The sequence below is a fragment of the Dendrobates tinctorius genome, unplaced genomic scaffold (assembly GCF_039654945.1).
Source record: "Dendrobates tinctorius isolate UK_male_01 unplaced genomic scaffold, ASM3965494v1 ptg000069l, whole genome shotgun sequence".
Taxonomy (NCBI): Eukaryota; Metazoa; Chordata; class Amphibia; order Anura; family Dendrobatidae; genus Dendrobates; species Dendrobates tinctorius.
In genome coordinates, this window is record NW_027361737.1 from 5211666 (window position 1) to 5224038 (window position 12373).

Genomic DNA, 12373 nt, shown 5'->3' on the forward strand with positions numbered 1-12373 from the left:
ACACAGTATGACAAACGTGCATAAATACTCTGCTGTAAAACATATGTAACTGTAAGTAGCAAGTGCTAGTAAAAGATGTTAACAAAACCAGGGTATTTTGTTGATACGTTTTTTTGCAAAAAAATGTACGCTAAGCCACTCCGCCGCGTCAAGGTATACCCTTCTCGGAGCAGTCCTATCTAATATATTTAAAAACCTGAACATGTGAATAATACCTTCATGAGCAGGGTTCAGAAAGGTGCTGCCCGGTATGGGCTCGCTGGGCAAAATGGCTTTTTATGCATGTCCCAAAGGAGAGAGGCGGGGATCTCCCAAAGCTTGCATAAGCAAGAAATCAATGGATTCAGAACACATGACACATGCACAAAAACTGAACGGGTCATAAGACCCTGTTCACACCACCCAAGAACTAAGACACAAAAACAGAACACAGTATGACAAACGTGCATAAATACTCTGCTGTAAAACATATGTAACTGTAAGTAGCAAGTGCTAGTAAAAGATGTTAACAAAACCAGGGTATTTTGTTGATACGTTTTTTTGCAAAAAAATGTACGCTAAGCCACTCCGCCGCGTCAAGAAGGGTACTTGACGCGGCGGAGTGGCTTAGCGTACATTTTTTTGCAAAAAAACGTATCAACAAAATACCCTGGTTTTGTTAACATCTTTTACTAGCACTTGCTACTTACAGTTACATATGTTTTACAGCAGAGTATTTATGCACGTTTGTCATACTGTGTTCTGTTTTTGTGTCTTAGTTCTTGGGTGGTGTGAACAGGGTCTTATGACCCGTTCAGTTTTTGTGCATGTGTCATGTGTTCTGAATCCATTGATTTCTTGCTTATGCAAGCTTTGGGAGATCCCCGCCTCTCTCCTTTGGGACATGCATAAAAAGCCATTTTGCCCAGCGAGCCCATACCGGGCAGCACCTTTCTGAACCCTGCTCATGAAGGTATTATTCACATGTTCAGGTTTTTAAATATATTAGATAGGACTGCTCCGAGAAGGGTATGCCTTGACGCGGCGGAGTGGCTTAGCGTACATTTTTTTGCAAAAAAACGTATCAACAAAATACCCTGGTTTTGTTAACATCTTTTACTAGCACTTGCTACTTACAGTTACATATGTTTTACAGCAGAGTATTTATGCACGTTTGTCATACTGTGTTCTGTTTTTGTGTCTTAGTTCTTGGGTGGTGTGAACAGGGTCTTATGACCCGTTCAGTTTTTGTGCATGTGTCATGTGTTCTGAATCCATTGATTTCTTGCTTATGCAAGCTTTGGGAGATCCCCGCCTCTCTCCTTTGGGACATGCATAAAAAGCCATTTTGCCCAGCGAGCCCATACCGGGCAGCACCTTTCTGAACCCTGCTCATGAAGGTATTATTCACATGTTCAGGTTTTTAAATATATTAGATAGGACTGCTCCGAGAAGGGTATGCCTTGACGCGGCGGAGTGGCTTAGCGTACATTTTTTTGCAAAAAAACGTATCAACAAAATACCCTGGTTTTGTTAACATCTTTTACTAGCACTTGCTACTTACAGTTACATATGTTTTACAGCAGAGTATTTATGCACGTTTGTCATACTGTGTTCTGTTTTTGTGTCTTAGTTCTTGGGTGGTGTGAACAGGGTCTTATGACCCGTTCAGTTTTTGTGCATGTGTCATGTGTTCTGAATCCATTGATTTCTTGCTTATGCAAGCTTTGGGAGATCCCCGCCTCTCTCCTTTGGGACATGCATAAAAAGCCATTTTGCCCAGCGAGCCCATACCGGGCAGCACCTTTCTGAACCCTGCTCATGAAGGTATTATTCACATGTTCAGGTTTTTAAATATATTAGATAGGACTGCTCCGAGAAGGGTATGCCTTGACGCGGCGGAGTGGCTTAGCGTACATTTTTTTTGCAAAAAAACGTATCAACAAAATACCCTGGTTTTGTTAACATCTTTTACTAGCACTTGCTACTTACAGTTACATATGTTTTACAGCAGAGTATTTATGCACGTTTGTCATACTGTGTTCTGTTTTTGTGTCTTACCCATATAATGTAGGTGTGGAGTTCAGCAGGCGCACTGGTCTGCTCGCCGACCAGGGATCATCTCATTGAAAGCCCGATCATCCCACTACACGCCCGCTCTCCTCTCCCTGTGGGCGTAACACTATGCAGACAACACAGGGTGAGGGAAAAACAGTGTGACAATATGTTATTGAACCATAAAACAAGCAAATAATACATTGAACAGTCCCAGCAAAATACCTAAGATGGTGTAAAATTACAGACTCTCCCTCTTCCGCTGACTTGCTGGGATAAAAACAGCTGTGACTTCAGAGCTTCTAGGGCCGACTACCCCACCTGTGGCATGCACAGAGAGGAGGTAACGGCAAGTTTAGGAAGATGACAGTCCACTGATGTACAAGGCCAGATGATCTGAGGGTCAAAACCTGGCTTCTCTGAACATCTCCATGGAGCCAGGTGACTGGTGGGTCCCATTCCTGGCTTTCACAAACATATTCATGGAGCTCAGGTGACCGGTGAGTCCAAATCCTGACTACCTCAAATGTATCCATGGTTCAGCGATGGCCAATGCAGCAGATCTGTATTTTTTCAGCCAGGGAGATGGTCCCCTAAGCTGACATCCTGTAGAATGACAAATCATGGAGCCATGATGTCTTGGCTGCTGTCCTGTAGAGTCTCTGGTTCTCTTTGCTGACTGGATTTCTGGAGTTATATCCCTTTTTATAGTTAATAAATGTCCTTCTAGCCGGCATTCACAGGTAAAGGGGAAGAATTGTGATGAGACCAGCTTGCATTTGATTATGTGATCTATTTGTATAGTTTTCCCTCCTCTGTTTTGCAAGCCAACAAACTAGCTGGCCTGGACAATGTGTATTCAGCATATCAGCAAACATCATTGTTCAATAATAATAATAATAATAATCTTTATTTATATAGCGCCAACATATTCTGCAGCGCTTTAATGACCCTGTATCACTAGTCATCCAGGATAACAGCACAATATGTTACATCAAATGTCAACTTACAAGTCAATATTACCGGCTTATATGAACAAAAGTCTGTGCTTTCTTGACCAACAAGAAAGAAACACAAATTCAAAAGTCAACCTACAAATGACAGTCTATTCCTCCTGGCTTGTTGAAAGTAGATATTTGGTTAATTAAGATAAAATGCTGTGTGGTCATAGAAGGCTTTAGCCTATGAGAGGATTCACATTAGGATAGGTCCCCAGCAAAATGAGATCGCATTGTCTTTGACTGCTAGGCATGCATTAATTGGCCAGATTATGTGCTAAGCATCTCAATTTTTTCCTATTATCAAAAGCAGTAGTGCAATTCAAATGTCATATATTTCATGTTTACATGCTATAATGCTACAGAGTGCAACTTTATTTGTTAATAGAAAGAATTGAGTCGTGTGTAAGTGGTTAGCCATGATGTGAGAGGAGTTAAAAGAGGAAGGCAGGTTGCAAGAGAAGGAATTTTCACCCACTGACTGCTCGGTCTAGAATCTAGAAGGGACCAACAAAAGATGGAAAGCTGACAGCTTTCATATTAGGAAGATTCCTATTTCACCTCTAGGAGTAAAAGCTGTCTCAAAACAGAAGTATAGCTCAGCTCTAAGGAAGGAATACACTGATTTGATGAAAAGTGTCACACAGAGATCTGCCTGTCCGCATTTTATGAGTCAATCTTCAACTGTGACTGTAAACATGGCCACTAATTACCTACAGTTGGTATATACTTACTTGTCCCTTTATCTCTAGTAAAGAAACTGTTCTTATCAAGTTAACACTACTTCTTCATAAATGGGGATATGTGGCGCACCTGAGGGATCAGTCGCCACAGAGGTACTGCACCTCCTCCTGAGGTGTGGTACCCCACCATTCAGGTAAGGTGGAGACACCTGACCACACTCCAACACCTGCATCCCACACAACATAGTAGTGTAGCAAACCACCTTTGGTGGCTCCCTGCTTGGAACACAAAGAGTGCTGGGAGGTGGGTGGAGCTTAGTCTGCATAAGAGAGCAGGAGATTATTAGGACTAGGTCAGTCTGACTCAGTGAGTGAGTGAGAGAAGATCCCCTGAGTGGGATGGATCGAAGGAAGTGCTGCAGCAGACCTCAGTGACCTGGGTCTGCTGGCACAGGAAAGAGATATTTAGAAAGCCTGATTCTCCATAAGAAAGATTGATTTGTACAGAACGTAAGGAGAAGTGAACTAAGGATTAGGGTTAGAGCAGAGCCCTTCCTCAAGTTCTAAGCGCATGGCCGGGGTCCGGTCCCCAAGGTTGTATGGATACTAATGGTCCTGCTACAGACACCGGAGGAATAGAAGTTGCCACCACTTTATTCCCACACAAGACTTGGGGGCACAACAGCAACGAGAGTGAGCCGGGACTTAGTAGCAAGGAGTCCCCGAAGCAGGCTACAGCTGTCTGCCGTACAAGTAGAGTTCTAAGTACATCTGAAAGGAGTAACTCCAGTGTAACTCAGTACTGTGAGTACTTCAGTACGAGCGCTAAGGAGGGAGACGTTCAGAAAAGGCACATATGTTGGCGGAGTGGTGGAATGGAGTACTTTCTCTTCCCTGGAGGTTGGCTGAGCCCCTGACCTGGAGGACACAGCACTAAGGTGGGCACCTGTATGCACAACAGACTGAGTAAAGCTTTGGAACTACATGCCCTGGTGTCCTCCGCTTATTCCTGCGCCAACCCACTCAGCACTGCTACATCTCTGTGCTTAACACTGCACCTTTACGCTCTCCTCACTAGCTCTTCATCTACACTGTCCTGGGACTACAGCCCTACCTGTTGAGGGCCACAACATCATTGCTGCACCACACCATCTGTCCCAGAGGATCTGTCTGCAGCGTCGGCTTAACATCTTCATTGCCGATCACCACAGGTGGCGTCACGAATCATTCACTAGTAAACTATAATCATCATCCACACACTCAACATTCCCCTTTTACAATGGACGCTCAGGGCCATGGACCGGGTCACAGCTACCGTGACATCTCCCAATGAAACTAACGGGCCCGGCTCCGAGTACCCCACTGCCCTGGGAGGGCGATCCAGATTAGTTGCACAAACCACCATCACCACCATAGTCTTCTACATAAAGAGGCAGCTACTGTGCCAATCATCATTTGCCACATTAACCATTATGATGTGTGCAGAGTTGGGATTCACTATCAGCCCTATGAAAAGGAGCCCATCCCAAATGGTTTGATATGCATCTGGCACAGCGACAAACTCTCTCCCACTGTTATATCCCTTTTTCTTTTATATATTGCGAAACTTTGTGTGTAATTGGGAAGATCATCGTGACAGAAAGCTTGGCCACCATGAGGCACATAGACCATCAGGAGCACAAGCCTCGGCTGTACACCACATGAGATTGCCACAGACATAGACCTGCACATATCAGCCAATATTGGCATATGGTAAACATACCATGATGGCATATACAGTGGGGGAAATAAGTCTTTGATCCCTTGCTGATTTTGTAAGTTTGCCCACTGACAAAGACATGAACAGTCCATAATTTTAAGGGTAGGTTAATTTTAACATTGAGAGAATGAATATCAAAAATAAAATCCAGAAAATCACATTGTATAAATTATATAAATTTATTTGCAGTATGCAGTGAGAAATTAGTATTTGATCCCTCTGGCAAACAAGACTTAATACTTGGTGGCAAAATCATTTTTGGCAAGCACAGCAGTCAGACTTTTTTGTAGCTGATGATGAGGTTTGTGCACACGTCAGGAGGAATTTTGGTCCACTCCTCATTGCATATCATCTCTAAATTATTAAGATTTTGAGGCTGTCACTTGGCAACTCGGAGCTTCAACTGCCTCCGTAAGTTTTCTATGGGATTCAGGTCTGGAGACTGGCTAGGCCACTCCATGACCTTAATGTGCTTCTTTTTGAGCCACTTCTTTGTTGCCTTGGCTGTATGTTTTGGGTCATTGTCTTGCTGGAAGACCCAGACACGACTCATTTTTATTGTCCTGGCGGAGGGAAGGAGGTTGTCACTCAGGATTTTACGGTGCATGGCTCCATCCATTCTCCCATTTTTGCAGTGAAGTAGTCCTGTGCCCTTAGCAGAGAAACACCCCCAAAACATAATGTTTCCACCTCTATGCTTGATAGTGGAGACGGTGTTCTTTGGGTCATAGGCAGCATTTCTCTTCCTCCAAACACGGTGAGTTGAGTTAATGCCAAAGACCTCAATTTTTCTGTCATCTGACCACAGAACCTTCTCCCAATCACTCACAGAATCATCCAGGTGTTCACTGGCAAACTTCAGATGGGCCTGCACATGTGCCTTCTTGAGCAAGGGGACCTTACGGGCTCTGCAGAATTTTAAACCTTTACGGCGCAATGTGTTACCTATGGTTTTCTTGGTGACTGTGGTCCCAGCTGCCTTGAGATCATTAACAAGTTCCCCCGTGTAGTTTTACGGTGATCTCTCGCCTTCCTCATGATCAAGGAAACTGAAAGGAACACCGCACTGCACTTTCTCACTGAGCCAGTGCGCGTGTCCTGAGTAGAAGAAACTATGCTAAAAGATACCTGTGGAGCTGGGCATCAGCGGTGGAGATGCGTGCTTCAGGCAAACAGGACCTGAAGCACGTGACTGCCAAGGGGCGGAGCCGGCTGCAAATCTCCCATAGGGTGCAGGAGCAGAGAGAGATGCTGGCCAGAAATAAAGATCTTACCAGCAGGTATAGCACAAATAGAAGCACCGATGAGCGCTAGACAGGAGGGATGTCAGGGACAGGCTAAGGGTCAAACCGTATGGACAGCAGAAGTACCAGGGGCGTAGACAGGAGAATCACCAGAGACGTAACCGAAGTCAGAAACCAGGAAAATAGACACACAGTACAGAATCAGCAGGCAGAACGGATATGTCACGGTCAACGTGTGTCTGGACGCAGATGTTACCGCAAGGCGGACCCATAACACACGTGACCCTGGATACAGCGCCTCCAGTGGCGAATTTAAATAGTAAGGGGAACCTGGGAAACATTAACAATGGTGGGCCCTGCGATAGGGAATGGGGACGTGGAGACCTCCTAAGCTCCCCTGAGCCAGCGTCCCTGCACTCCTTACGTTCGCTATACAGGCTCCGCACCTGTCGCCGCACGCGAACCTTAAACCCTTGCTCGCCCTGACCCTTAACCCTCACTAGGGAATTGGTCGGTGCGGAGACTAATCCCACCACTGCACTAATAACACACATGAGGAAAGAAGACAATACAGGGGAAACACCACTTAGCTTTAGGCTTTGTGCTTATGCTCCTGCAACAGAGCCCCACCACCTGCGTGCGTCTTCTCCTCCACCCGGATCCATCACCATCCTGGATCCTACACCATAGTGCAGCCTTGGAGCAGAGTCCATCTCCAGTTGCAGCAGTCCAATAACAAAGTCCCAAGGATGAGTCAGCCTCTGCCAAAATTCTAAGCATGCTTGAGTCCAGCTCTCGGCCACCAAGTCGAGCATGCCGAGTGCAACTCTCTCCATAGTCGCCACTCCACAAAGCCATGCACGCACTTCCCGACGACACCATAAACTGCAACTCCTCCACGCCATGCCAGCAATTCCCGCAGACACCATTAGCTGCCACTCGTCTCCTCTGGCTGACTGCGCAGGACTCCTCTTCAGCTCCATGTTCACCCAGGCTTCACAAACTCAGAATGAATCAATCAATCAATATCACCAGCCGTGATTGCACACCCTGAGACTCATTTGTAGAGCCCCACACCTGAATTATAATTACAGAGAACTTTAAACTGAAAACCTAAGGTGCGATACCACTAACCACCACCGGGGACAGTCAAGTCACCTTGGCAACTTGCCAAAAGGAAAAAAGTTTACTCTGTGCTTTTAAAACTGTCAGATCACTTCAGATCATGACAGGATAGTCAGCATTTAGCAAGAGATCAGTAAACCAGAACGGGCAATAGATGGTACATAAACAGCAGGCAAGCGCACAACAGGGACAGACCGGGTCAGAAGCCAAGATATCAAAACAGAAGCATGCACACTGCACAAGGCACAAACACACAGGGGTCACTTAAACTAAGCCAAGGGCAAAAGTATAGTTGACAGAGAACCTTGGTAAAGAGTGATTATAAATACCCCTCCCAGATCCAGAAAGAGGCCACATACACTTAACCCTGTGAGTGCAGGGCAAGAACCCTGTCCAAACCATGACAGAAACCCTGCGTGGTGAAATTTTGCATGGTGCCCCAGATTGATGTCGATTGACAGTCATTTTGTATTTCTTCCATTTTCTCACTATTGCACCAACTGTTGCCTCCTTCTCACCCAGCGGCTTATGTATGGTTTTGTAGCCCATTCCAGCTTTGTGCAGGACTACGATCTTGTCCCTGACATCCTTAGAAAGCTCTTTGTTCTTGCCCATGTTGTAGAGGTTAGAGTGTGACTGATTAATTGAGTCTGTGGACAGGAATCTTTTATAAAGGTGACTATGTAAGACAGCTGTCTTAATGTAGGTAACAAGTTGATTAGGAGCGTCTAACTGCTCTGTAGGAGCCAGAACTCTTAAAGGGAATCTGTCACCCCTTTTTTGAGATATCATATAATAATATCATTCAATTGTGTGTCACATAAGGATTCTCTTAGTACTTTTGCTTTCCCCTGCATAAATACCTTTTTTATATCGGTTCAGATGTATGTAAACTGCCGCTGTCCGGTCCGCTGGGCGGGGCTTATTCAACTGCTCCCCCCTCCCTGTCTTGCTCTACACAAGAAGAAATGTGGGCAAACTTACAAAATCAGCAAGGGATCTAATACTTATTTCCCCACTGTAGTAGACTTACAATAATAGCCTATGGTAGACTTACAATAATGTATGGTAGACTTACAATAATAGCCTGTGGTAGACTTCCAATGATATATGGTAGACTTACAATAATAGACTAAGGTAGACTTACAATAATGTATGGTAGACTTACAATAATAGCCTATGGTAGACTTAAAATAATGTATGGTAGACTTACAATAATAGCCTATAGTAACAATAATATACTCTAGACTTACAATGCATTTTGTTGCTTTCTTGAAAATCTTCATCTTCTTTATCAACAGAGCCAGAATCATTAACATAAGTAATGATATTTTCATCCAGATACCAACTAAGATTTTCATCTATCACAGCGAACATCAGAATGAACTCATTGTCCTGGTTCTTCCTTATTTCTTCTCTTTTACCTAAGAATAAAATGTTATCATTGGTGGAAAATCTAGAGTTTTAAATATTCTAAAAAAAAACACTAAGATATCAAGGATATGGTAAAAGGTAATTTCTGAATTAAGCAGCAAAAGCTCTCTCCTTTGCTCACCTTTCTTACAGATAATTAAAGGTCCAACAAGTCCTGAGAAAACATCTCTTGGACCATCGATGTGGGAGTGATAAATCCTGGTCACACAGTCTTCATCTCTGGCAATTGGACCCTGATCCTTAACAACATCCCATTTGTATGTGTATGATTCCCCAGGCTTCACAGCATCGTCTTTTTTCTGTGATTCAGAGGTATTATCCGGGTATAATGCTCCTGTAGATAAAATACATTTTCACTTAGAAATATACAATTATACTTAACATTAATGCATTGTATGACCATTCCATTGCTATAACAGTGACTAGAAAAGCATCTACAACACACAATGGACTATAGCAGCAAAAGATTTTACTTTTCAGGTACCTGATAAGTACAAGTCTGATAAGTGCAAGTCTATTTTCCTTTTCCAAACATCTTATTGGGCTTTTAACAACATTATTAGGGAGGGAAGGGAGAGAAGGGAGAGAAGGGGGAAGGGGAAGGAATAGGGAAAAAGTACCCTGTGGTCCTAAGTGTAAGAATAGATAATGGTTAACAAATCATATATGTCACATATATCTTATAACAATATGATCAGTGACTACATTAAGAATCGATAAACAAGAAAGGCAATGAAGAAAACGGAAAGAATAGAGTGAACCCTAAGGGAACAGCTCTATCCAGCGGGACCATTTCTTTATGAATTTATTAATATTATTGTTAATTGTAGCCAACTTCTGCTCAGAAGGTTTGTGGAGGATAATCTTTTCTTTGATGTCCTGGAGTTTAGGGGGATCGGGTCTTTTCCAATGAAAAGCTATTGAATTTTTCATTACTAGAAATATATGAATAACTAAGGGGAATGATCTATGAGATCAGAGTTAACTGAGAGAAGAGCTAGTTAGGGAGAGATAGGGATAGGTTTGGTAAGTAACGAATTAATACAATTGGAAACATCATTCCACAAGGGCTTGATTAGGGGACAACACCAGAAAATATGAGATAAACTACCATGTTGATCGCAATCTCTTCAGCAGTCCGACGAAAACTCAGGATTGATCTTAGCAAGTTTGGCAGGAGTGTAGTACCATCTCGAAAGTATTTTGTGATGAGTTTTATGTAGAGACATCGAAATGGTAGAGGCGTAAGATATGTCACAGGCATGCTCCCATTCGGAAGGGTCTAGATTTAGGCGGAATTCTGTTTCCCACTTCAGTAGGTTATGCGATTTTACGAGTTCATAACTTCCATTTAAACACTTATATAAGTAGTCGGAAGTCAGAATATATTATGGTTAAGATTGTTTATAAGATTAGCCACCGGTTCAGAGATTCTGGGTTTTTTCAGCAAAAAGCCAACGATTAAGTCCTTCAAAATTGTATATTGGCAAAATGATGAGAAAGGAATGTTGAACTTATCTCTAACTTGACTGAAGGGAATATGGAGTAATAATAATCTTTATTTTTTTTTATATTTTTATTTTATTGGAGTGACTCAGAATAAAGATCTTTGAGCTTAGTTATTCCAAAATCATACCCACAAAGGACCAATAAGTGAGTAAATAGTATGAAGAGAGATTTTTGAGAAAATCAAATCTGTTCTGACCCTTTTTTGGTCTAGACAATATTTTCCTCAGGCTTCTTTAGTGTCATGGAAAATGAGATGAGAGTGGGGGGGTTGAGGAGGAGACAGTTCAGGATTATTGTTAAAAAAGTATTCTAGATGAAACCAGGCTGGAGGGTTAGGGTGGGGCCACCAAAAAAGGCTCTGCTTGATTAGGAAAGTGAAATAGTATGCTGATATGTTTGGTAACCCAGCTCCTCCAAACCGTTTGGGTGTGAATACGGTATATAATATCCATATCAGAAAGATTAGGAATCATCCTCCTAAAAATCCCCTTAACATAGTCTGAGAGATTAATGGACAATACATCTTCCGATATTCCCCTAATCTTGACGATGGGAACGGTCCTCCAGATCCGCCAATTTAAGCTTTAACTGGTGCATCTCAGATTTGGAATCAGACTGGGTGAGAAAATGCAGGTGAGGCAAAGAAATGATACCAGCAGATTATGAAAGATCTCACCAATATCACGACAACAAAAGTCACATAAGGTCCCATATGCTTCAATCAGACGAGCAGCTCTTGAATGAAGAGAAGCCAAAGATTACCCCACCAACAAAATTGGAGACACCAACAGTGGCGACAGTGGGAGCAGCTGTGCGTCACAAGATCCACACTACCAGTGTGTTCATGCAAAACCTGAAAAAAAGAGAGTAAAAAACACCAGGCCAGGCAGGGACACCTCCAGAGAAGATCCACAGAGATTTCGCAGCAGACAGGCAGCAGCAGCTAGAATGAAGATGAATGCTGTAGTTGTATCCCACCAACAAAATGGCCGACACCAGCCGCAGAGACTGGGAAAAAAAAAGATGGCACCCACAACTGCACTGGACAGAATCTTCAGCGCCACTGAAAATCCTGTAGAAAAAAAAAAGAAAATAGAAAACACCAATCCGGGCAGGGGCGCCTCCAAAGAAAATCCACAATGAGGGATCAGCAATCAATGAGCAGTGGCTGGAATAAAGTGGAGCGCTAAAATCCTACCCCACCAATAAAATGGCCGACGCCAGCAGTAGCGACTGTGGGAGAAGTTGGCGCCCTCAGTCAGATGTCACCGGACTTCACTGCCTGTGACAAAAGAGATCAAACACCACCTGGACAGGTAGGGGCAATCCCAGCGAGCACTCACAATGGGGTACAGAAGGATTTTTTGTTCATAGAATAACCGCGGACTGCAGTGACGTCATAGAAATGCCGGAGCGCTGCATCTGTGACAGGGTCCTCTCAGGCGACGCACCCGGAGTAAATAAGGTCGAAGGAGGGCAAAAACCCCCCGGTTAGCAGGGGGCAACCCCAAAGAAGGGCAACAGGGGTCTCCTGAAGAAAAAACCCATGGTGGAAAAGTCAGTATTTGCGGGTAAAGGCCGCGTTGC

The 12373-nt window shown here is 43.6% G+C and overlaps 1 protein-coding gene across 4 annotated transcripts in view; it reads right to left on the reverse strand.

Annotated features, from left to right (window-relative positions):
• CP (ceruloplasmin) overlaps nt 1–12373 on the reverse strand; it is a 237551-nt gene that overhangs the window by 95452 nt on the left and 129726 nt on the right. For all 4 annotated transcript variants that reach the window (XM_073581068.1, XM_073581067.1, XM_073581070.1 and 1 more), the window contains 2 exons: nt 9399–9611; nt 9097–9267 (listed from right to left, as the gene is read on the reverse strand). In XM_073581068.1, the coding sequence (XP_073437169.1) occupies nt 9097–9267; nt 9399–9611 (384 nt within the window). The remainder of the gene's footprint in view (nt 1–9096; nt 9268–9398; nt 9612–12373) is intronic.